This window comes from Labrus mixtus, chromosome 12 (genome assembly GCF_963584025.1).
Source record: "Labrus mixtus chromosome 12, fLabMix1.1, whole genome shotgun sequence".
Classification (NCBI taxonomy): Eukaryota; Metazoa; Chordata; class Actinopteri; order Labriformes; family Labridae; genus Labrus; species Labrus mixtus.
In genome coordinates, this window is record NC_083623.1 from 3089587 (window position 1) to 3114381 (window position 24795).

A 24795-nucleotide genomic window follows, 5' to 3' on the forward strand; every position below is an offset into this window, starting at 1 on the left:
CTGCATGTCCGTCCTGTCTCTATGACAACGACCGCTATGTGACCGACACTGCTCCGTTACTTTTTACTGCATACTTTATATTTGAGATCGTTTTTTTACCCGATCAGACACGGAGCGAGGAGGATGTGAGTACAAGACACGATCTGTAGGCGGCTAAACTACGGGGAATATCATACATTTGGAAAAGAGTGCCGGTGACGTCAACAGCGCCTTTCTGAAAAGCTGAAAGGTTAGGAGCGTTAGGAGCGGCCGCACAAAAATGACGGCGCGCACAGAATAAAACATGCTGGACGCTGCGCTTTTTCTCCAGGCGGACTGCCAGGAGCGTCACAGGATAACATTCGGGTTCAAGTACACATAAAATTAAAGTTTACAAAACGAAAAAACTAACAATTTTAAAAGATAAGTAAAAATAATTATCCAGATAATAAAAAAAATATGTATTAAATATCAAAATAAAGATAAATCACATAAAGAAAAATCAAATCCAATAACAAATGTAATACCTGGAGTTGAGAATGGAGAGGAAGGTGACTGAACAGGACTTGGTGTGGTGGGCTGGACTGGTTGCCACGGCTACCGCCCCGGTCCCCTGACGACGGTGATCCGAGAAGATGTTCCTGCAAACACAAGAGAGAGAGAGAGAGACAAATGAAACAGTGAGCAGAAACTCTGAGAAGAACCCACAGAGGAAACACACACTGTCACCGCACAATAAACACACGTATGAGGCTTCATGAAGGAAAATAAAACAAGATGTTATAAGATAAAACCTTAGTTTAAAAAAACACAAACATACTGTGTTGTGTTGGGTAAAAACAGGACTGTACGTCTTATTACAGAAAGTTGAGTTAAAGCAGAGCGAGTGTCAGCGTCATGTTTGTTGAAGTGAGACCAGCAGCAGCAGCAGCAGCAGCCAGAGTCTGAAGTGGAGCTCTTAAGAAGAAAAACAGCCGCGTTATTAACCACCACACCGCCAGCCAGGATCCCGTTACCACCAAACCAGCAGCTCTCTCTTCAATCATCTGTGTGTCTGACTCGCTCGTCGTTCCCTCATCCTCTCTGAATGTTTCTCCTCTAACCAGACGCTTTCCTTCTCGGACACTTTCTTCATTTCCTCTCTTTTCTTCAGCTTTAACACATCGGACCTCACACTCTCTGCATGTGCTGCATTATAAAGACGACCGATTCTATCAGCATTGCTTGTCACTGCCTCCAGACCACTAGGGGGGGCCCTGACGGCTGACGAACTTTGAACCAAAGCAGTGGCTCAAAATTAGCAAATTTAGCAAAACCTTTGGAGGGGCCCCAACAGACTCTAGAATCGCCACTGAGCATAGAGGGTGAGATAAGTCCAGATATCTTTATGGTCACTGTCTAAGTACTGGCTCATACAGTGGTGCACCTTCATCTACAAGACAGTTCTTGGTCTACTCCCAGCTCTACCTCTGAGTTTTTATCGGTCAGTATCCTTTGTGTTTTTGGGACCTCTTCATGCTCTCTGTCCCAAACGCTCAGACAGAAACTGGGCAAAGGGCTTCTGGGTATTCTTCACCCTCAGCCTGGACTCTGTTGCAGAACCACTTGACACTAGAGGAGCTGGTGTCCTTCAGTGTTGTTGAATCTAAAATGAAAGACCTGGAAGCAGATTTTATACGATGTCGAGGCTTTTAGATCGACTGCTTGAACGTCTGACTCCCAGATTTGACTGATAAACGGTTAAATTAAAAACATAAAAAACAGAATAATGTTGGAGCAAACCTGCAGATTCCTAAATAGATAAATGACTTTGAAATGCTAAACCAAAAATATACAAAATACTGGCACCAGTGGACGAGTGGTTTACTTCGTCTCCCATGTTCAGAGGCTGGCGGCCTGGGTTCAAATCCAAACCTGTTGCTCTTTTCCTGCATGTCATGTCCCCCTGCTCTGTCGCGCCCTGATTTCTGTCTCTATCCACTGTCCTATCTCCCCAAGGCACGTTGGTGTTTTTGTGGCTCGGAAACAAATTTCAGAGCAAAAACTTTATATGACAAAATTCGTGATCGGGTTTCTGGAAAAGACAAAACTCTGAGTTCAACCTGTGAGACATTTGGCTCTTTCTGAAAGATTTCTGCCACCGGGCTTAAAAAAATAAAATAAAAAGAGACAACCAGCTAAACTTCTGAAAGTGTAGAAAGTGAGCGCTGAGTGTGGATTAACTGCTGCCTAAAGATGCCTGTCCTCGTCCTACTTAACTCTTTGACATTAAAGATAACGTGATGGTGTTTTTTTTTTAAACACATTTTTAAGTCTTTCCGTCACTTGATTGATCCAAAGTGTTCCCGCCTCGTGAAGCTTGAAATGTGTGATGATGTAATTACACGAGCACGCTTTACTGAACGAGTGAGCCGACACATTGAGGAGAACATCCATGAGTAAGAATAAGAAATATCATGCACTCAACCTTCAGGGCACTCAACCTTCAGGGCACTCAACCTTCAGGGCACTCAACCTTCAGGGCACTCAAACTTCAGGGCACTCAACCTTCAGGGCACTCAAACTTTAGGGCACTCAACCTTCAGGGTTCTCAAACTTTAGGGCACTCAAACTTTAGGGCACTCAACCTTTAGGGCACTCAACCTTCAGGGTTCTCAAACTTTAGGGCACTCAAACTTTAGGGCACTCAACCTTTAGGGCACTCAACCTTTAGGGCACTCAAACTTTAGGGCACTCAACCTTCAGGGCACTCAACCTTCAGGGTTCTCAAACTTTAGGGCACTCAAACTTTAGGGCACTCAACCTTTAGGGCACTCAACCTTTAGGGCACTCAAACTTTAGGGCACTCAACCTTTAGGGCACTCAATCTTTAGGGCACTCAATCTTTAGGGCACTCAACCTTTAGGGCACTCAACCTTCAGGGCACTCAACCTTTAAGGCACTCAATCTTTAGGGCGCTCAACCTTTAGGGCGCTCAACCTTTAGGGCACTCAATCTTTAGGGCACTCTTACCGTCTCCATCTCCGTGCTGCCTCTGAGGTGGCCCTGAGGGTCCAGCTCTGCCTGACCCAAGACCCCGACCTGGTGAGTCGGCCTTAGGACCCGAGATCCACACTGAGGACTGGAAGACAGGAACACAAAGACGTATGACATGAAGCCTTGAAACTTCATCATGACCTTTTGCTTTATCTTAACCGACAAACAGGATAACTCACCCCTGGTGGTGGAGGTGTTGGTGCAGCCCTCGGCGAGGAGAGAGGGGCCGGATCATCCCTTTGTGGCGTCCGCGGGGTGAAAGGTCTCGCTTGTAGTCTCTTCCCGCGGGAGACGTGGGTCGAGAGAGAGGGGAGAGCAGCGACAGGTGTCCCCTCCTGGGGGAGAGGTCCCGCCTGTATCCCCCCGACACCCCCAGGTCCCTCTTCGGGGAGATGTGACGGAGAGGTGAGATGTCCCGCTGGGGCGAGAGGTGTGCGGGTCGGGGTGAGAGGTCGCGGCGTGGGGAGAGGTACCGGTGGGGTGACGGGGAGGATGAGGGGGAGATGGGGGAGGGGCAGCCAGAGAGGTCGAGCCCGGGTGAGGAGAGCCGGGAGGAGGAGGGTGAGGAGATGTCAGGAGAGAGGACGGGTAGGTCTTCATCCATGGAGGAGGAATGAGGAACCAGGAGCCTGCTCCCCAGCGCCCTCTGCAGGCCTCGCTGGTACTCCATCGTTGCCTGGTCGGTGGGCGGAGCCTGCGGCGTGATCTGGATGCTCGGCACGGTGGTGAAGTACCCGAACAGAGGAGGTTTGTTGGTGTTACCCAAGAGGTCGGCGTGATGGGAGGTGTGAGGAGCAGAGTGGGAGGAGGCCACGGCCGTGATGGACATGGAGGGGAAGGAGTACGGCTGCGGGCTGGTCGAGCGAGAGCGAGTCTTAGGCGTGGAGTCGCCATCGTAGTCGTCCTCGTCGTCGTCGTCATCGTCCACCTCGTCGCCGTCTTCCTCTCCGCCCTCTGAGTCATCGGCATCGGAGAACTGATGGTCTGCCATGGCAGATCTGGACATTTTATCAGAAGATCTCTGGCCTTCATCTCCGACATCTGAGAGAGGAGGAGGAGAAAAAAAAACATTATTAAGAGAATAAAAGAAAAGAGGAGCTGTAGGAGGCGATGACACAGAACAGGAAGCAGGACAAAAAGAAGCAAGAATAAAAAAGATGAGGAGAGAAAGAGGACATAGAAGAGGAGCAGGATGTGAAAACCGACAGAGAAAGAAAAGAAGAATGTAGAGGGAATGGAGCAGACGAGGAAGAAGAGGAGGCAAACATGAGTAGAGGTAGAGAAGGAAGGTAAAGAAGATGAAGAGCCAGAGAAAAGGTTGGTGATGAAAAAGGAAACGAGGTGTTAGGAAAGGGGATTGGAGCAAATCAGGAAAAGGGAATAAAAAAGAAAGTTGAGGAAGTAGGAGACAAATGCTGCCTCTTGGAATGATCGTATTGACCGAGTTCTGAGCACATTGTCGTAATTATGAGAGGGAAATGTCGACGATAGCCGAGTTGCCGTTGTGACGTCTGAGGACAGCAAAATGGTGGAAACCTTGGAAACAGTGTCAACAGTTGACGATACAAATATTGTTAATTGTAGCTATCATTGATCTTTAGTAGAGATTCACCGATTGTGAAAATCAGGGCGGATACCGATACGATGTTTAAAATACCTGAGACCAGAGTGCTCCGACACCAAGACCAGACCAGGACATTTAGGCATGGAGATCGAGTCAAGACCAAGACCAAGGCAGAGTGAGACCGCGTCAAGACCAAAACCAAGACCAAGGCAGAGTGAGACCGAGTCAAGATCAAGACCAAGACCAAGACCAAGGCAGAGTGAGACAGAGTCAAGACCAAGACCAAGACCAAGACCAAGACCAAGGCAGAGTGAAACCAAGTCAAGACCAAGACCAAGACCAAGACCAAGGCAGAGTGAGACCGAGTCAAGACCAAGACCGAGACCAAGGCAGAGTGAGACCGAGTCAAGATCAAGACCAAGACCAAGACCAAGGCAGAGTGAGACAGAGTCAAGACCAAGACCAAGACCAAGGCAGAGTGAAACCGAGTCAAGACCAAGACCAAGACCAAGGCAGAGTGAGACCGAGTCAAGACCAAGACCGAGACCAAGGCAGAGTGAGACCGAGTCAAGATCAAGACCAAGACCAAGACCAAGGCAGAGTGAGACAGAGTCAAGATCAAGACCAAGACCAAGACCAAGGCAGAGTGAGACAGAGTCAAGATCAAGACCAAGACCAAGACCAAGGCAGGGCAAGGCCGAGTCAAGACCAAGACCAAGACCAAGACCAAGACCAAGACCAAGACCAAGACCAAGACCAAGACCAAGGCAGGGCGAGGCCGAGTCAAGGCCAAGGCAGAGAATATCTCTGAGAATCTTCATCTTGTGGGCAGGGGGCGTGTCCTTCATATAGACCCTAACATGGGAAAGGTTGCAGTCGTAACCAGGGGGCAAAAAAGCCAAAAAGAAATCTTAAAAAAGAAAAAAAGAAAGTAGAGGAAGTGCAGGAAGCAATACAGAAAGGACAAGAAAAACAGAGAGGGTTTGAAGGAGGAAAGAATCAATATGAGGAAGGGGAAATTCAAACGAGAAGAAAAGTAAGAGAGAGAAAGAAAGTGGATGAAGAAGGAGAAGAGCAGGAAACACGAGAGGAAGGGAAGGATCTGAGAAAGAAAATCTAAGAAAAAGGAAGAAGAGGAATCAAGTAGACAGCAGAAAGATTCAGTCTGTGTTCAGGGATTTAAGACGCTTTGTTTCTCTGCCTTCAGCCAAATGTAGGACAGCAGAGAAGCAAACATCCCTCTCAGTGTAATCTCAAATGAAGCTGATAAATCTGAAAACCTAAAAAAAAAAAAAAAAAAAAAGGAAACCAAAGTGAGCTGACTTTGTTTGGACGAGTCAGACATTTTGAATCCAGACGCTCGTCCTGACGTGTTTCGCTTGGCCAGAAATCAGAAACTAAAAAATATTCACATGATATTTATTTTCCACTGCACGTTTTATGAGGTTCTCCTCTCCTCGTCTTCCTCCAGACGCAAGCGCGGAGGAGCAGCGGCAGCAGAAGCCGTTTGGAGTTAATAAATCGTATTTAGCGAGCAGGAAACCAGATACACCAACACAGGACTACTTTTCCAGTTAGTCTGTTATATACAAACCGTTTCTCACAAACCGCAAATGTTTATGTCTCCACGACTCAGGGACTGACTTTCTGTTGCTACGTCTAGGCCAAAAAATCTGAGTGTGTGTGTGTGTGTGTGTGTGTGTGTGTGTGTGTGTGTCCCAATTAAATGCAGAGCCGACACACACACATGGATTAAACTGAAGTAAATTGGATCGGTGATCTATGTACGTGATGGAAATTTACCACCAGCTACCAGTAAGAAGTTGGCACATTATAACAGTTTAGTAAATCCACTTATTATTTTTCTGACCAACCAAAGTTTTTATACTGAAACACCTGCTGACAGGAAAAACTAACGGCCGTGCGGTTCGATGTTAAATCACTTTAGAGACAGATTTAGGTAACACTTTAAAAGGCTTTATATGTGATTTTTTGATCCAGCAGATGTCGCCCTTGAGCACCAGCATGAAACCAAAACAACTCGCGCTGCATTGTTGTGTTAGCATGCTAATGCTAGTGATCTTTATTATGCTCCTATCTTCACACTGCATGTAAATTTACCTGAAATGAGCGTGATCTAGAAACACAGTTAAGCAGTGAGTACAGTATGTTATTCTTCTTTTCTCTAGTCCCTCAATTAAACAACTTTTATACACGAGGGGAGGAGTCAGCCGGCCGTCCTGGCGATGTAAACAAAGTGAAGATAGGACTCTGAAAACTCTGAAAACATCACAGACAGTGGGACTCGGGTGTTACACCCATTGTAGACAGTCATGACTCACAGAGTTATTTTCAGAGGATATACTTGATTTCTATTATATTTAAGTGTGAAAAATCACATAGAAAGACTTTAAATTAAAGGAAGAAATGTGCGACACATAAATATATCATAAATCCAGTCTGTCCTGTGTAAATGTGTCTCTGAGTCATGACTGTCTACAATGAGTAAGAAGCTCGAGTCCCGCTGGCTGTGTTGTTGTCAGAGCCATATTTACATGGACAGGATGACTGGCTCCTCCCCCTTGTGAATGCACCCAGGTTTGATCCCGACCTGTAGCTCCTCTCTCTCTCCCTGATTTCTAAATGTCTCCACTGTCCTATCTCTGAAATAAAGACATAAAAAGCCCCAAAATAAACATTTCATAAATCACATATTATTATGGGAAATCTCATTAATCCCTCCGAGGCCTCGAGATTTTTCCCAGAGATCGTTTTCAGATTATTTCCAGATCAGCTGATTATTGGAACGACAGAAGTTTGGCTGCCGTGTTGGACCTCAGCTGCAGAGATTTGTCGCTGCTTTTGGGATATTGATGGAAAACGATATTTGAAAAAAAAAAAAAAAAAAAAAAAAAAATGGTGGAAGAGGTTTTTGTGTTTTTTTTTTAATTTAAAGCAGCCTGTGGTGGTTTGACACGAGTCCTGCTCGTCTGGATGAGATCTGCTTTCCATTACGGTAATTGTTACCGTAGAAACGCTAGAGACGCTGTGGGCAGCACGCAACGGGACAGCAGGATGTAATCGCAGCCTGTGTGTGTGTGTGTGTGTGTGTGTGTGTGTGTTTTGAAAGCTCGTGTCCTACCTCCTTCGTCCGCCTCGTTGTCCTCAACAGACGACATGGACACTCCCAACTCCAAACACTTTTTCATATGAGCTTTGGACTTCATGTGCTTCGTCAAGTTTCCTACAAAACACAAAAACACACGAACAAACAACATTAAAAACTTGATCTAAGGATCTGTGTGTGTGAGCGAGCATGTGTGTGTGTGTGTGTGTGTGTGTGTGTGTGTGTGTGTGTGTGTGTGTGTGTGTGCTTGTGTGTGAGTTCTTGTGTGTGTGTGTGTGTGTGTGTGTGTGTGTGTGTGTGTGTGGCTTCATCATCATGAGGTCATTTATAGAAGATGTGGCAGAAAATGCAAAACCTCAAAATCTACTTATCATAAATCGGACATAATTTATAGATTATATAATTAAATATCAAATGTCTGAACCTGGTCTGAACTCTGCTTGAGCTGGTTGAATGTTAAGTCAGAGACATTTAGTGTTCATGAAAGCGAGGAGATGATGAGAGGTTTGAAAATCTATCAGGCAGATAATGGCCCCCTCATTAAGGATCAGGTATCAATGAGTCAGCATCTCCAGCCTCTGATACGATGACGTCTGACCACAGCAGCACTAAACAGCCTCTCTGAACATTTTATTCATCCATTTCACGGCTTCACTCCAGACTTTAGGATCAAAATGTTCAGTTAAAGCTTTGTAGGTGTGGTTAAAATCTACTTAAAGAGCAATTTTACTAAGAATATATGATTAGTTTTGTGTTTAAAGGTCCAATCAGTGAGATGTGTAGAGAGTGAGATGATAAAGGTATCTTACTATCTGATCAGACATTAAGGAAACATGTTGAAGTGCTGGCTTCTCTGACAACAATGCAGCAGCCAGTATGTCCTCCTTCTAACTTTAGATTCTGCTCCTGAATGCTCTGGATTTGTTTGGACCAGAGAAGGTAGGCGCTTTTAAGGCGACCCCCCCCACACACGGCCGTTTTGGACGCCCCTCGGTTTGTCAGATATGAGAGCAGTTATCAGGTCAACAGGTGTTGCAGCGATGGAAGCGGGCAAGAGAAGTGGTTCAGATAGAAGTGATTGTACCCGACCTAAAAAGCCTCTGCATGTTTCTAATAAGCTCCACGAGCAGAAACGTGCTCAAACTAGGATCAATATTGGAGATGCTTTTTGAAAAATGGAGAGAGGTTAGAACACAGAAAGGTTTACAGACCCATGCAGAGCTGGATAAACACTGAAGCTTCAGAGTCCACCACATGGTGATCTGTGTGACCATGGACTCTAGAGAGGAGGGGGGGGGGGGGGGACAGATCTCTATGATGTTTAGAATTTGGACTGCAGTACTCATTTTAAACACTAGGGGTCAGAGTTACATACTGCTCCTTTAATTCTATAAGTTAGGATAAAGCTTTATTTGTGTAGTTAAAGATACTTAAAGAGCAATTATATGTGATTACTGCACTCGTAGTCTGATTATTATGATAATTTTGTTATTTTCTACCAAAGATTCAACTAAAAAAGCTGCATCATTAGAGCACAGAGTGTTTATCTCGGAGATATTCTAAATTTAATAATCCCTACCTTTGGTCTTGAAGGCGAAGTTGCAGAACTTGCAGACGTAGGGCCGGACGTCGGTGTGCGTTCGGATGTGTTTCTTCAGCATGCTGGGTTTCTTACAGCGGATGCCGCACTCCTCACAGATGTATTTCCCCCGACCTCGACCACGGACGTAAACGTAGTCCTCGTTTGATTTGTACCTGGGAGAAGAAGAAAAAAAAAGGAATAACAAAGAATGCATGAGGATGTGTTTTCAAGCGCACACCGATCTCTGAAAACATTTGTGATAAAAGGTTAAACACATGCACGTTTATAATCCCTTCTTTTAAAAGCAGGCGAGGCAGACTCACATCGACCCGCGTCAATAAGCTGTGATTCTACACCAGCGCGTCACTCACTACTCAGGCTGCTCCTGAAAAGACGAAGGTTCTTCTTTCTCTTTTCCATGTGTAAATAAAACAAATGTCTTTTTTGTTGTGTGCTCTCTTTCTCTCTCTGTCCTCAACAGAGCACAGAGGTCAGAGGTCATGGTCGGCAGCTCTTAGACATTCACCACCATGCTCAAGGACGAGGCCGTTTTGCTGACACAGAGGATCTTGCTTGAATACAGCTGATATGAGGGCTTTCTATGCTCAAGTGCTGCTCTGAGTTTCAGAGAAAGAAAAAGGCCGGAAAACGAGCTCAGATACTCAGATTTCAAAATGCATGCAACATGTCAAGGTTGGCAATGAAAATGCAAGCTTTCTTGCACCAGGGAATGGGATACAGAAGATATGGGACCATGAACTGTGCAGAGGGAGAACATGAGATTAATCATCTCCTCAATCCCTCCTGTGGAGCAACATAACAGAGCTGAGAGGACACAGTGTGCATGCAGGACGGTCATGAATGAGGATGGAAAGGGTGGCCTGTGGTCTGTCTAACTAACAACAGTAGACGGTGAAGATTGGATTAAGAAATCATTATGAAAAAATACATTTCTTGATGTTTCTCTAACTCTAACATGTATCTCTAGTCTGTCTACAAACCCCCCAATGATGAGAAAATTCCATCCTCTCCGTCTTCTTCCTGCTCCACTTTTCAGAAAATGTGTGCTCAAGCAGGCCGTTTGGAGATGTTCCCTTCATGACATCACAAAGGGCAGTAGCCCCTCCCCCAGGTGGGTGACACTCCCACAGCTAGGTGTTTGTTCTGCCCTCTGAGTCTGCCTTCTCACCGTAAACAATAGGACATGGAGCGAGAAAGCGCCGAGTACACCCCAAGCCCTTCCAGAGAGGGGGCGTGGTCAGACACAGCTCATTTACATATTTAAAGGTACAGACACAGAAACAGCCTGTTCTAAGCAGGGCTGAAATAGAGGGGTTTATAGACATGATCAAATACAGGATCAGAGTGGATTTAGAACAAGACACTTCACACACATGTTTTGAGGAGCTCTGAGACTTATTTAAACTGAAGAAGAGGAGGAGAATATGTTACCTTTAAGACGTTTTAAGCTTTGTGGTGACTATTATTCAACATGACTATACCGCAGTTTCCTCTTCATATTGACATCATAACAATGAGGTCACTTTTAAATTCCTACATAGTAACAATTCCATGTTTGTAGTTGATTAAAACCTCTGATAATATCGGCCGTGCTGATGTTACACTGAGGAAAGTTTCCTACTCAACACCAAAATTTCTGGATGAAGTAACCTGTGTGGAAATAAAACAGGGCAAAATATGCCTCTAGGGCTGAACTGGTCACAACCCAGAGGCAACTTAAACTGCATAAAAACAACAGAGTCGTCTTTGTTTGAAGGGATGACGAGTCAAAACGGGGAACAATGCAGCGTTCCACTCTTTGGTTTAGTGTTCATTGTGTTTCTGATGGTTCTTTATTCTAAAGAAACAACAACCACAGTCCTCCTGCCGGTCCCCACTCATTCCTATACAGGACGTTAAGAAACAAAAAACCTCGGTCACACATGATTGTTTTGAAAACCCAAATGAGGCTTTGGAGTGAACCGGCGGACACTTGGCAGCAGGGTGGGTCTGTCATGGAGGGGAACATTACCACCAGTCAAACACCGCTGAACTGTGTCTGTCTTTGCTCTGCCGCAGAAGCATCACGTTCACTTCTTTTCTTTTGTGGTGAAGCAGCGAAGTTGGCTGGTGGACGGTGTAGTTTCCTGTCCTGTCTGCAGCGGCGGGAGCAGCGTGGGGGTAAAGTGTAGTCCCCGGGGGGGGGGGGGGGGGGGCTTGTGTGATGAAGGAGGTCAAATATCAGGTACATCAAACAATCCTGGCTGCATGAGAGGGAATTTGTCTTTCGACTCGCACCGCCGAGTGGGAGATACCTCCGAACGAGACGTTTACACAGCTGCAGCTAGTTATGAAAATGAATTACGGTGATTGTTTGGTTTGGTTTGATTTGATCCACAGCACACGGTAAGATCGTGAAGCAGATTCTCTTTCAAACTGCAGGGACGAGAAGAAGTGAGGGATTCGCTTTCCCTGCCAGGACTTGCACTTTGTCGACCTCTTCCATCCAGACTCTTTGCAACAACTGATGTGTGTGTGTGTGTGTGTGTGTGTGTGTGTGTGTGAGCGTCTGTTAGCTGATTACCGACATGCATATTGTTTATGTGAGTGTATATATATGGGTGTGTGTCTTTGCTTGGTTGCCCTGTTTGTGCGCTTTTATCCACTTATTGCTTCTAAATTGTCCTGTGGGGACGGAAGAGAATGACTTCACTGTCTGCTGAATTTAATAACACCCTGCACGTGTGTGTGTGTGTGTGTGTGTGTGTGTGTGTCGGCACCGTCTGTTCAATCCAGTAACCTTGGTCTCCTTGGCTCTACTGTTAGACTATAAAAGATTATGATACTGCTGGAATGTCTCAAACTGAGGGCTTTCAGCTCTAACTCCGGTGTACAGTCTTAATTTCACCATTTTTAAATTCTTTCAATGACACATTTCAGTGCCGTCTATGAGAAAAATGAAGGGTTAATTGACCTGAAATGCTTCTTAATAAATGTTAATTGATCATCACACAATCTGAACAACATGGGGGCAACATGGACTTGAGTTTGTAAAGTGACCATCAGAAATAACTAATCCATTCATACACCACAGATGAAGCAGCAGGAGCAACTTGGGGGGTGTCTTGCCAAAGGACACATGTTGCTGAAAGAGTTGGGGATTGAAGCCACAACCTTCCGGTTCAGAGGTCTTCTACTCTACCCACTGAACCACAGCCGCCCACATGCAGCAAAGGGCACAGGACTCAAACCCACAGCCTCTGCCAGGGGGCACACGACATAACCGCCAGGCTAATGTTCTTTAGGTGCTAAAAGTTTTTCGCTTTTGCGAGACCAAACAGTTTAATCAGGAGCCAACAAAGTTTTCTCTCTTTTTGCTTCAAGTTGGGAAATAACTGGATGCACTTTTACTTCCTGCAACAAAAAAAAAAACCCAAAAAAACAGGAGCAAGTGAAAAGTAAACTTGCAACAACATTTCTTCATTTTGCACTTTCATGACACTGCAGGAAGTAAAACATTTTAAAATTAGTGCGCGTCCCATGTACGGAGGCTGTAGTCCTCCAGGCTCTCTCTCTCTCTCGATTTCTGACTCTATCCACTGTCCTGTCTCTAAATAAAGGCGTAAAAAGCCCAAAAATAAACCGTCAGCCGCATAAATCTAAACACAAACTAAACTGTGAGTGTTTGAGTATGAGTCTGAGGGAACGTCCTGCAGTGATGTAATGAGACTGAAGTCAGGGTATGAGGTCACTTTAAACAATAAAACGTTAAGAAAAATAATAAATACTATGATATAATGTGACATATTTATTATAAGCCCCGCTTCTCTCAATAAAACAAATAATTAAACAAGTTTCTGATGTTGTATAAAGTGTGAAAAAGATTTTAAAAAGCAGCTAATGAGAAAAGATCTCGTTTGAAACCAATCTATAAAACGAGAATAAAAAACGATTCGAGTCGTCGTCCAATGACAAATCTGCAGCTCCAGTGGTTAGCTTGTTAGCTAATGCTCATGGCCTGCCATCACAGGCACAATGAAACCCAAAGAATAGGTTATTAAACGGATAAAGGCTTTTCTTTGTAATTTTTCATACTGGGTAATATTGTATTAAAGGTCATAGAGAGGTCACCTGTGTTTTATTTGAACATTGGGGCAAAAAGTAACAAACAGAAAACCTTATCAAGAAGTCTTATCGAGCATTTTCCTTGTCTTTTTTTTTGGTGTAAATCTAAATTTCACTCCACCTTCCAACCTCAATTTGAAAAAGTTTTGTCTGTGGTGGATTTTCAGGACTTACCCGCCCTCAAAGATCTTGATGCGCGTCGGTTCATTGGCGGGCTGTTTCACCGAGACCTCCTTCTCTACTTGTTCCTCCTTCGAACGATCCCATGACATCACGCCTTTCATCTTCCTCCCAAAATGACCGGCATCGACCGGCATCAGCTCCGGCTTCAGCTGAAGAGAAAAAAGGAGAAAGAGGAGAAAGTAGGCATTAAGCGGAGAATGGAAGGATACAAATCAAATCATAGACTTATAACTCTTAATTTCTCTAATCATGTCCACAAAAGTTTTTCTATAATTACAGTCGTACCTGATCAAACCTCAACTTCCAAGCCACAGATGACACCAGTTTCCCAGAGCTGGGAGGCGACATGGCTGCAGTTGTGAACATCAAGTCGTCGTTTCTCTTCTGTTTGGATCTCAGCAGTGCCAGCGCTGCCTTGGTGCTAAGGTTCAGAGGATTCGGGTTGTATGAGCTGACGGACCATGAATTGTAGACGGAGCTTCGCTGGGCAGCTACGGCGCTGTTTGGTTTGGTGTAGTTCAGGAAACACCAGCTAATTCTGCTCATGGTGCGCAGGCTCGGGAACTGGAACATCTGCTGGACGTCGGACACATCTGCGAGCAGGAGAGTCTGGCCCACTGCTCCGGATAATCCCGCACTTTGATTGGTGGCTAGCTGAACGAGCATGCTGACTGGGGCTTTGTTGGCTGCAGGCTGATTTTTGCTGTCGGTGTCTTCTGCATCGTTGGAGGACACCATGGAATGAGGGCTGGAGCTGGGCTCGGGGTTTGGATCGTCCACATCGAGCTCCTCTGGGGAGTCCCGGCCACCCTGAGCTGGGGAGCGGTCTGTGACAATCTGGAGAGGAGGGGTGAAGCTTTCAGCCCGGGGAACGTCAGGAGGATGGGGAGCAGTAGACCGGACGGGAATGGCAATCTTGGTGGCAATGGGGAAGTCGCTCAGTGGGGGGGAAGAGGCCATCCTTTCAGAGTCATCGATGGAGTCCTCGCTCTTCAGAACTCGCTGACCTCTGCCCTGCCCCTCACTTTTCCTGCCGCCCTCGGTTCCACTCAACTCCACTGCGCTCATCTCCTTCACAATCTGTCCGTACATCCTCTCCTCCTTCACTCTTTTCTGCTGCTTTGTCTCGATAAAGAGCTCCAAAGAGCTGGCGGGGGAAAGCATGCGCTTGCTTCCTCCGATGCCGGACCCCGACGCGTCTGTAGTGGATATGGTGCCTGAAGTCAGTGACAGTGGGATCCCCGTGTTCATGCGTTGCTCTGGCGGTGGATCTGAAACTTTCCAGGGTGGATAGCGTGGCACTGCGCAATCAGTTTGTCCCAGCAAGTGCGATAGGTTGAAACCTGCCCCACTAATGCCTCCCAGTATGCCTCCAGGCGGTTTGCTGACACTCACAACACCCGAAGAAGAAGTCATGTTGCAGTTCTCAGCACCACCTAAATCTATCCCGTGTGGCCTACTGCCATGAGTAGTTATCAGCTGGCTAACACTGGTGTACATAACACTGCCAAATGATGGCACATGGGTTTGAATCCGCACTGGAACCAGCATACCAGGCAGAGAGGACTGGGATCCAAGGTTCTGGGTGGCAAAGACTGGTTGGATCTGCTGCAGAAGCATTGCAGCATTGCTTGAAGCGGGCAGTGATTGCTTGGAGGAAGGAGAGACAAAGTTTTGCTGTTGTTGCTGAGACAGCGGAGAGCTGCGAGATGAGAAAGAGGCAGAGTACATGTGAGGGCTTGGATTTTCAGATTTTCCGTCATGCGGCTGTTGATCTGAGATTTGCTGCAGGGAGTGATGTGGTTGCTGTTTGTGGAGTGGATGTCCAGATGGGTTTCCCGGTGATCTGATGTGGAGTTTTTGGAGTTGTTGCTGAGCTTGGAGGGTCAGCTGCTGTCGGGCCGTCTGGCTGACATCCTGACTCCAGAACACACCTGGTTGCTGGAAGGAAAGGTAGGGATGTGCACTCTGGTACTGCTGGATTGCTTCTTTGTGCATGACCTCTTGACCGCAATGCTCTCCCTCAGATGATGAGCCCTGAGCATGGAGGCGATGGAGCTGGGACCTTTAACAAAAGCAGGATGAATACAAAAAAATTAATTGTATGTAATTAATCATTGTTAACACAATCACAATGTGAGTACCGTCAGTTATGAATGAAATAGTGTTTGAACCCAAACTGTGTTACCTGCTGTAGAGAGGTTCGTCCTGCAAGCTGTCCTCACTGATACTCTGTTGGAGGACGTGCTGGTGCTGGTGGTGTTGGAAGGACCCTACAACTAAACAAAACGGTATGTTAAGTGTTTAAAATAAAAATTCCATTCCTTCTTGGTTCCAAATTCCATATTGTTTTAGTAATGTATGACTCATTGCATAAAACATGGTCCAAACCCTTAGTTGTCAATCAAGTCCTTGAATTCAAGCCACAACCTAAAACTGACCAGTGAGGTTTTGCAGGACTTACCACCAACTCTTTTGGTTCTGCTCGCTACATCGGTGCCGCTGTGGGGGGACCCTGTTGGACCAGGCCACGATACATGTTCCAAACTCTCCTGTTTGATTGACATCTCAGAAACACATGGTTCCTGGGTGACCGCTTCCGGATAAACGCTCAGCGAAGCCTGCAAAATGAGTGCAAAGAAGTAGTACAGGTAAATCTTCATGTAATCATTTTGTACAATACTTACATTTAGCTACCGGTACATAAAATGTAAATAAAATAAAAAGTGGATAAGACAAACAACAGTTGGTAGTGTTTATGAAACAACCAACTTCAACTTCCAATCAATCTTTTAAGGGATTATAAAACTAGTATGGGAGGTAGAGCCTTCAGGTAAGAGGCCCTACTCCTTTAGAATCAGCGATCAGTCGGGGTCAGGGAGGCAGACGCGCTCTCTACTTTGAAGAGTAGGCTTAAAACTGTTCTTAATGCTTTTTGATAAAGCTTATAGTTAGGGCTGCTTCAGGCTTGGACAAGCTCTTAGTTATGCTGCTATAGGCTTAGACAGTAGCAGCATAACTAAAGTCGGGTCTCTATCATTATAAAATAATAAAGAGTTTGACCCAGACCTTTTTTGTAGTGTTTTAAGATTAGATTTGTGATGAATTAGGGCTATACAAATAAAGATTAATTGATTGATAAAAATATTGAACGAAGGCTACCTGTCGGACAAGATATCCACGTCGGCGTTCCTTCATCGCACTGGCGCTGGAGTATATCTCCCCTTGTCGGGAGGGGGACAAGCTTCCATAGTCAAAGGATTTGCTCCGCATTTCAGGCAGCTCTGTAGGCAGCGTGCAGGGTGCCTGCTCTGACGAAGACCTCCTCATCTCCCTCTGCTGATGGTGGCTGGAATGACTGCTGCCAGGCACTGTGAGGAACTCAGACTGCTTAGGTCCACCACCAGGTGCCATTGACTCATCCTGGATCAAAAAGAAAATTGCTCATTATGTTTGAAGACTTATGGGGTTAAGGTTTAATTTGCATGACAAAATAGGCAGATATTTGGAAGTGTTAAACATATAATGGGTACCTGTTTGGTGGGTGAGGCGGACTTGAGGCCCTCCTCTCTGTCAAAGGACATGGAGAAAGAAGAGGAGTGGGACAGGTTGCTCTCCTGACTGGGGCTACGAGAAAGGCTGGTACAGGTTGACTCGAAGCTTGATTCGCCCGACGAGTGCTCCATGTCGGTCAGACGCAGTCTCTTCTTCTTAGGTGGTAGCTTTTCCGATGGCATCTGAGCGAGTGTGTCGCTCCTCTGTGGTAGCTGAAATTCCTCCACATGCTGCTGCTGCTTCTCTGGTTCCTTGGCCAGGGAAACCTCTGTGTTTTTCTCTGGCTTGTCGGGCTCTTCCGTCACCCTGATCTCCGGAACTTGGATGTTGGGCTGTCGGACTAGTTTATGTGGGATGTGATATGGTTGTCCAGGCGAGGCTGCCGCCGATGAGGATGAGAGGGAAGCCATGTCACTATCACTGTGCAGCGGCTGCTCCATGCTTTCTGTCCTCAGTAGTGCAGATTCAGGGCTCAAAGCATCTTCAAAGATCTCTGAGTCAGACTGTTCAGAGTACTGGCTGGATAAAGCTTTATCTGATGGTTGATAACCTGGCTGCTCAAAGGATTCTGACTTCTCAAAGGAATTTGGCCGGCTGAGGGAGTTGGTGTGCTGTATGACTGATATGACATTCCCAACTGCCTTCCTGCCCTCAGAGTCAGGAAACAGTGCAATGTCCTCAGAGCACATGCTGGCACAGGTATCAAAGCTGTCTGACTGGCTGTGAGCGCTGTGAAGAGAGCCCTTCCCTGTTGAGTTGGCTCTTGATCCTTCTAAGCTACCATGTTTAAATTCACAGTCCCCGATCATCTCCACTGAACCACTGCAGCTACTGTCACAGTGCCCAGGGCTGTCCTCTTCATCCCCAACACTCTTCTCTATCCTCCTTTTTCTTGTGGCTATTTCTGACATGCTAACTTTAGTACCGTACGGACTGTAGGCAATGTGCTCTGGGACACCGGGGATGCGCTCACCAATCTTCTTGGGCATGTGTCCATAGCCCTCGGCTTCTCCTGCATGAGCTTCATTGGCTGAATGTTCAAATGCAGCCTGCCTCCTGAGTCTGCGAGGGGGGCTAAACACATCATCTGGTGTCATCGTCTCGTCGAAGGAGTGGCTGCCTCGAATCCCTGGTGGGACACTCAGGTTAGAAGGGGAGGAAGTTGGCATGGAGTTACTCCGAGTAAGATGAGCAGAATCTGATGGAGGCTCCAGAAGCCCTGTGTTGCTTTGACAGGGTCCTGTTGGATACTGCTTGGGATCTCCAGAGACTCCTACATCCCCTCTGAAACAGATATGATCTTCGGCTATCTTACCCATGTCTATACTAGCACCTTTTTGCTTGATGCTGGCCAGGCTGCTGGGGTCTGCCCCTGCCATGCCAACTGTGATAGACTGCCTGGGTCTGGTATTTGGACGGTAGTACCAAGTCCGACCAAACATAATCTCTTCGTACGTCTTAACGTTGGTATTTGGGGGACTAATCTGCTGCTCTGCACTCTCAGAGCGTGAAAAGTAGCCTGAGTCTGTGCTCCCTTTGCTGTGAGGACTGAGGAGGTTCAAGGACTGGGACATGGCAGAGTCAGAGTCAAGGCCTTTTCTGTCATTCAGCTTCAGGGCCAAGCGTTGTTTGATTGAAGGGGAGTCATCCAGTGAATGCGCTCTTCCCCCAATCTGTGACACTAACATGTGGTGTGACCCCTTAATGTCTTGAAAGGGTGGGCACTCCATCCCTGTGGAGGGGACTCCCCCAGGGTTGGGGACAATAAGGATAGGCACTTTCATAGACCCCACAGGGAGCTCTTCAGCTGAGTCTGCATATGCGGGTTCCACACCACCTGTACAGGGAGAAGGAGTTAAGCATGCCATAAAGTACACAAGACGCTGGTAGAAACAAAAGTCTATATCTAATTTGAACCTTAAAACCTTTTTTTTGGCTTTATTAAAATTGGGCTTTTAGAATTCAGAATTTATTTATGGATTCATTTCGAAATGTTTTAAAATGTGGGAAAAATAACCTGTAGTCTTGTCAGCTTCAAACGAGATCTGCATGGTGGAGCCCTCCACGCCTTCCTCATCCGTGTCCGTACTTTGCTCTCCATCTGAGTGGACCTCAGCCTCGCCTACTGGAGATGCCTGGTCCAAGTCCCCGCCACGGGCCACTGCTAGCTCTGAAAATGGTACGAGTCCAGCCTTGATGGCATGAGCATGGGACTTGCGATGCTTGTACAGGTTGCTCTTGGTTTTAAAGGAAAAGCCGCAGGGTACACAGGGATATGGCCTCTCTCCTGTATGTGAGCGGATGTGCTTTTTCAGGACGCTGGGCTTGGCGCAAGCTCGACCGCAGTAGTGACAGATATACTTACCGGGCTTTTTTGGCTTCTGTTCTTTTTTGCTATATCCCTCCTCACCAGGCTCAGGGCCCGACTGAGAATACTGTCCGAAGGAGCTAGGTAAACTGGGAGATTTCTGGCGGGGAAACCTCCCTGCACCAGCCCCATGAGGGTGAGTATGTCCTGGATGTCCTACAGGGTACAGGTCATCCGATGGCAATTGGCCAGCAAATGGCCAAGCATGAGGCTCTAGACCTGGCTGAGGTTTGGCTCCTGATAGGAAGCGCTCAGTCTGGGGGTGCTGAGGGTATGGTTGGCCAAGTTGGTAGGAATATCCCCTTGGGAACCCCTGAGCAAATGGCCCTTTGGGGTCTTGAGATGGCGGACCTCCTATGGCCCCAACCGCAGAGGGTCCAGATAGCAGCTTTCCAGAATTCCCTGTAAATGCGTACTTCTGCTGAGGTGCTGATCCCCCGGTGGCGCCACAAGGCAAACTTTCCCTGTGTTTTCCCTCTGGGTCAGCAAAAGTGCTTTGTTTTGTGGTTGCAGAGGGCTCAGACGCCCACTTCCTTTGCAGAGGCATCTTCTCCTTCACTGGTTCTTTATTTGAGCATTTCTGCCCAGCGGCAGCTGATTCACGAGCTTCCATTTCTGTGAAGCTCTTCTGTGGGTTAGAAGAGGAAGAATGGAGGGGATGGTGGGGGAGTGGGAAGGCAGGTTCTGGAAGGTTACAAGGTCCCAAATCTACCAGGCATGATAGCTGAACCTTTGAGGGCTGCCAACAATATCACAGAAACAGGAAGTGCCCATCCATTGCTGAAAGAGACTTATTGTAAAGCCAGCCTGGAAACAGGAATTAGGAAGTGGAAATAAAAAGGGAGCTTTGGTGGATGACATCAGAAATCTTTCTCCCCCTTTGTCATTTTGTAAACACACCAATGAGGCTGGGCTCTGTTTTTTTGTCCAGTTCATATAAAGGAGAAGAGTCCTTGAGTTATCTGAACAGGAAACAAAAACAGACAAATGTTTGGTGAAGAGTTGAGTTTGAGTTCGCAGTGTATGAAATAGCTGTGGTAAATCCAGAACAACATGCTGATTATTTGAAAAGGGTAAGTACTAACATTTATTTAGAAAGTGCTTGTAGATCCTCCTCTCTCTGTAGCTTCAAAAGTCATCCAGTTTTCTCACCACAAGACCTGTAACAAAACAAAAGAGCAAATGAATATTGGTATGACTTTAAACGGAGCCATTATAACAATGTAGAACAACTTCAACTTCAGCCTGATATCGGAGGCTAACCATGAGTCAGTTTTGTGTTGAAGTCTTTTACCCCAGGACGTTAACATGTTCCCTGCTAACTGCAACAAAGTATTGTATACTTTGCTGTTCAGCGAGGAAACACAAAGTTGTCAAGTACATGCGTGATGTGCGGAGATAAATGTCATTGTTCAGTTAGTTTCTTCACACTGGAATCCATCTGTGCTTTTTGCCTTTCCACCCCTTCCTCCCTCCCTCCCTGCCTCCCTCCTTCACTCCCTCCCCCTTCCACTCAGTGAGTCACTGTTGCAAAGCAAACCCACGCTGTTCCTAAAAAGACACAAAGGTTTTATAAATAGCGCTTGTGGAAGTGACGTCGGAGTGTCATAATGTGTGTAGGCGTCCCAAAAGACCAAATCGAAGAGCAGCCGTCAGCGCTTGCACCATTTCTTCCTCTCTGGGTGTCAAAGTTTGATCGAACTTGGTATGTACTCTATCGAAAGGCAAACAAGAGAACTCACTCACAGAAAAAAAAACATTGATATGCTACTTGCAAGCATTGCAACTGCACTGCAAACACTGCAGTAGACACAGTGTGTATGTGTGTGTTTCCGTTGTTTAACGTTCCTTAACCACACCAACACCTGACAAGCACAGAGCTGCATAGCACACACACACCCACACAGACACACACACACACAAACGCCTGCTGAAGTTGCAGATTTGCTTTTGTAATTCCTCATCTCAGAGTTTAAATAACCTCCCTTGCACTCCGATTGCGACACAAACACACTATTCTCATCTATATACAAACACAGCAAAGCTTCAGTGCTGGTAAGCGGGGCTTGATGACGTGAGAGTCTGAGGGCCCAACGTGAGATCTATTAATAGCACGGGGAGGGAAAACATGCTGTATTCTTAGCTGCAGGAATGTTAACTTTGGGCTACCTTGTATTACTGATGTTTAACACACACAGACACACAAACACACACTGGATACATTAGCTCAGAGCTGGGTCATGTTATTAAGTTTCCATGGTGTTAAGAGTTCAAGAATGTACTCTGGAACCGAAGGGCCTGAAGCACCAAACTCTGAGCCCAGACCACGATGGGGACTTACTGGGATTTATTTGGTTTATTGGGATGGTCAATGGATACAACTTCTATGTCTATTATGTTGTCTTTTGAGTTACCAATACTGGAGTAGTTACTCCTTTAAGCAAACACATTGGTTGAATCACAGCTGAAATGATGAGTCACATAAAGCCTTAATCTGGCATGGAGTACGTCCTACAGCCTTAAATACATCTATGGTACCCTGGGTGTCCAGAGTGGTTAAGGATTGGATGAAGGTGTAGTTTAGATGCATCTACAGAAAACCAAAAAATCCAATATATTTTTAAAACCCTTAAAGTAACACTGATTCATCTCTTACTCATGAATCTCAGATGACTTTTTGCTCTCATAATAAAGTCACATTAGAGACATGAATCCAAGAACATTTGTTACGGCTTCTTCTTCTTCTTTATGTCAACACAACCCTCAGGTTGATAAAACAAGATTGCTGTCGGAGGCCATCTTAAAACCCATCAGCGATCGCCTTGCACACTTATCCTCTGCGGAAATGGCTAACGTTTCAGAGTCTTCAATGAAGCATGCAGATATCCTGGACTCATACCACCCGACATCTTCGATGCTCAGCCACCGTCGGACTGTGTCGTCCCAACAACCATCGCCAGACGTCCAGCCTCCACCATCGGACTGTGTCGTCACCACAACCACCGGCGTCCTCATTCATGCACGGCCTGCTCCGACCTCCACCTCAGCGGCGAGGAAGTGTGGACAACAGGAACGTGAGGAACACAAAGGAGAAATCCTTGCTGCATATTATCCCATATGCTCTTTTGTAAACTGCTCAATTGATAAACTGATATCGAGGATACAATTGGATTTAAAGCTGAAAGTTATCAGACAATAGCTGAGGCCGGCGTTCTGGGATTTTGACCAATGAATTCCAAACATAAATCAATCAATTTGGATAACAAATGTAATCTCGAGCTACTTTACAAAAAGCTGGTAAAAGATCTTACCCATTGCTATATTATCTACAAATGTTGCTTAATGCTCATGGTGGATTAACGTTGGTTAATCCACCATGAGCATTAAGCAACATTTAACAAAGTTACAGTGGAGAGGAAAAACGTCCTTTAAGAGGCAGAAATCTTGGGCAAAACCAGACTCATGATGAAGAGCCATCTGCTGAAACTTAACCGGGCATCAGGGGAGATGCAGGAATGGTCAGTACTACTCGAAAACACAACGTTTTTGACACCAAAAATCTGGTCCCTCACCTTTACATTTTGTTACATTCAGAGATTTTTGTCCCCAACTTTCTCATTCTTAAAAACTGTCATGCGAGGTATATCTTCATGTTGAGTCTGACAGCCATGTGGAGCAATGGCAGGTAGAATGCTAGTCCTGAGTCAAGGCTTAAAAAACAGTTCTTTTAGTAAGACTACCACATTTCAAAGTGGCTCTTCCAATGGCTCCAACAAGAAACATCCTGGTTTTGAAAAAGTTAATCAAAACCATTTCTGCAGCTTGGTCTGGCTTTTGGAAAACATCCTTCCATCCATGCAAGACGACCAACATGACTGTTATCTAAAAAAACAAACAGCTATATGAAGCTCTCACAATTCAAACACACGCACTGTTGTAACTCTCTGTGCCATTTGGGGTCACCAAAGGATGAACTTTTCTCATTGCAGCTTTACCGTCTACTATCACACTCACACATCTCAAAAAGCTATCTGACCTCTTGACACACACCCATAATAAACCAAGCCCTGAGTTTGACCTTACCGCATGCAGATAATACTCGGTTAAACTCCAGGGTGAGCTTACGTAAGGAAACTGGTTTTGTAAGCAAACAGTGGAATGGTCGCAGTCTGCAGGGTGAGTGGGAGCATGAAGTGAATGGCTTACATAAAGATTTATTCATACGTGCACCGACACAACCTGCCCCAGTTCCTGTGCGTAGGAGAGACATAGCTACTGGTGTGTGTGTATAAGTGTGTATGAGCGTGGGCAGTGTGTGCGCTTGCTGTTTGTGTAGGCTGGCAAAGGGCATGAAGAGACACCCAAGTTGTAGGTAGGTCAGAACAAGACTCATTGAAAAGGCAGTAGTTGGAGGTAAAAATAGAACGGCACACACACACACTGAAACACTGACACAAAGTGATCTGTCAGGATGCTTTAAATAACCAGAGTTACTTAACAGAGAGGAGCAGAGATCAGCATTCATAGACGTGGAGATGGATCTAGGCGATGCTTTATACCCACTGCATCCTTCTTCTCAAATATCAGCGCTGAGCTCAGTTTTGTTTTTGAGTGTTTTCACATTGAATGAACCACGCGCTCAAATGTGTCTCGAGCTGTCCAATCACAAAAAAAGGGTTGATCTATACTTAGGTGTGATCACATAGAAGACGTTAAGGATTCGATTGCTCTTTGCACATAAGGGGGTTCTCCGAGATGCTGTGCGGTCGGTGAGGTGAATGCATCTCCATCTTATTCCGGGTCAAAGCCGACTGTCTGCATCACAAAGAATCCAAAAAGGTCAGAGTATCGGTGCAAGTTGCAGCGTGTAACCAGATCTTTTTTTCTACAATCCTACAATTCAGTTATCAGACTCTTTTATCCAAAGCGACGTACATCAGAGAGTAAGAACAACACAAGCAAGGATCTAGAAAAAAGGGAACAATGTCAGTAAGAGCAAACGATCAGCTTTGAGTCTGATTGGACACACAGGTGCTGACAGGAAGTGACCAGAGGCAAAGCACAACATTGAGGGCAGTTCTTGAGAGCTCTAATCAGTATAGAAACCATCTTATAAGTCGTCGTTATCAAACAAAAACCATCGTCATTACCATCATCATCATCAATAATATGGAGACCATCATCATTAAGTTAGTAGGTATTCATGAAAGAGCTGGGTCTTTAGCTTTTTCTTAAAGGTGCAGAGGGACTCTGCAGATCACATGGAGTTTGGAAGT

At 45.9% G+C, this 24795-nt stretch overlaps 1 protein-coding gene across 2 annotated transcripts in view; it reads right to left on the bottom strand.

Annotated features, from left to right (window-relative positions):
• hivep2a (HIVEP zinc finger 2a) overlaps positions 1–24795 on the bottom strand; it is a 113963-nt gene that overhangs the window by 3380 nt on the left and 85788 nt on the right. For both annotated transcript variants that reach the window (XM_061051526.1, XM_061051527.1), the window contains 13 exons: positions 20605–20679; positions 19169–20481; positions 17130–18988; positions 16759–17019; positions 16061–16217; positions 15785–15875; positions 13882–15661; positions 13588–13745; positions 9286–9461; positions 7722–7823; positions 3195–4056; positions 2992–3100; positions 507–620 (listed from right to left, as the gene is read on the bottom strand). In XM_061051526.1, the coding sequence (XP_060907509.1) occupies positions 507–620; positions 2992–3100; positions 3195–4056; positions 7722–7823; positions 9286–9461; positions 13588–13745; positions 13882–15661; positions 15785–15875; positions 16061–16217; positions 16759–17019; positions 17130–18988; positions 19169–20132 (6633 nt within the window). In that variant the 5' untranslated portion in view covers positions 20133–20481; positions 20605–20679. The remainder of the gene's footprint in view (positions 1–506; positions 621–2991; positions 3101–3194; positions 4057–7721; positions 7824–9285; positions 9462–13587; positions 13746–13881; positions 15662–15784; positions 15876–16060; positions 16218–16758; positions 17020–17129; positions 18989–19168; positions 20482–20604; positions 20680–24795) is intronic.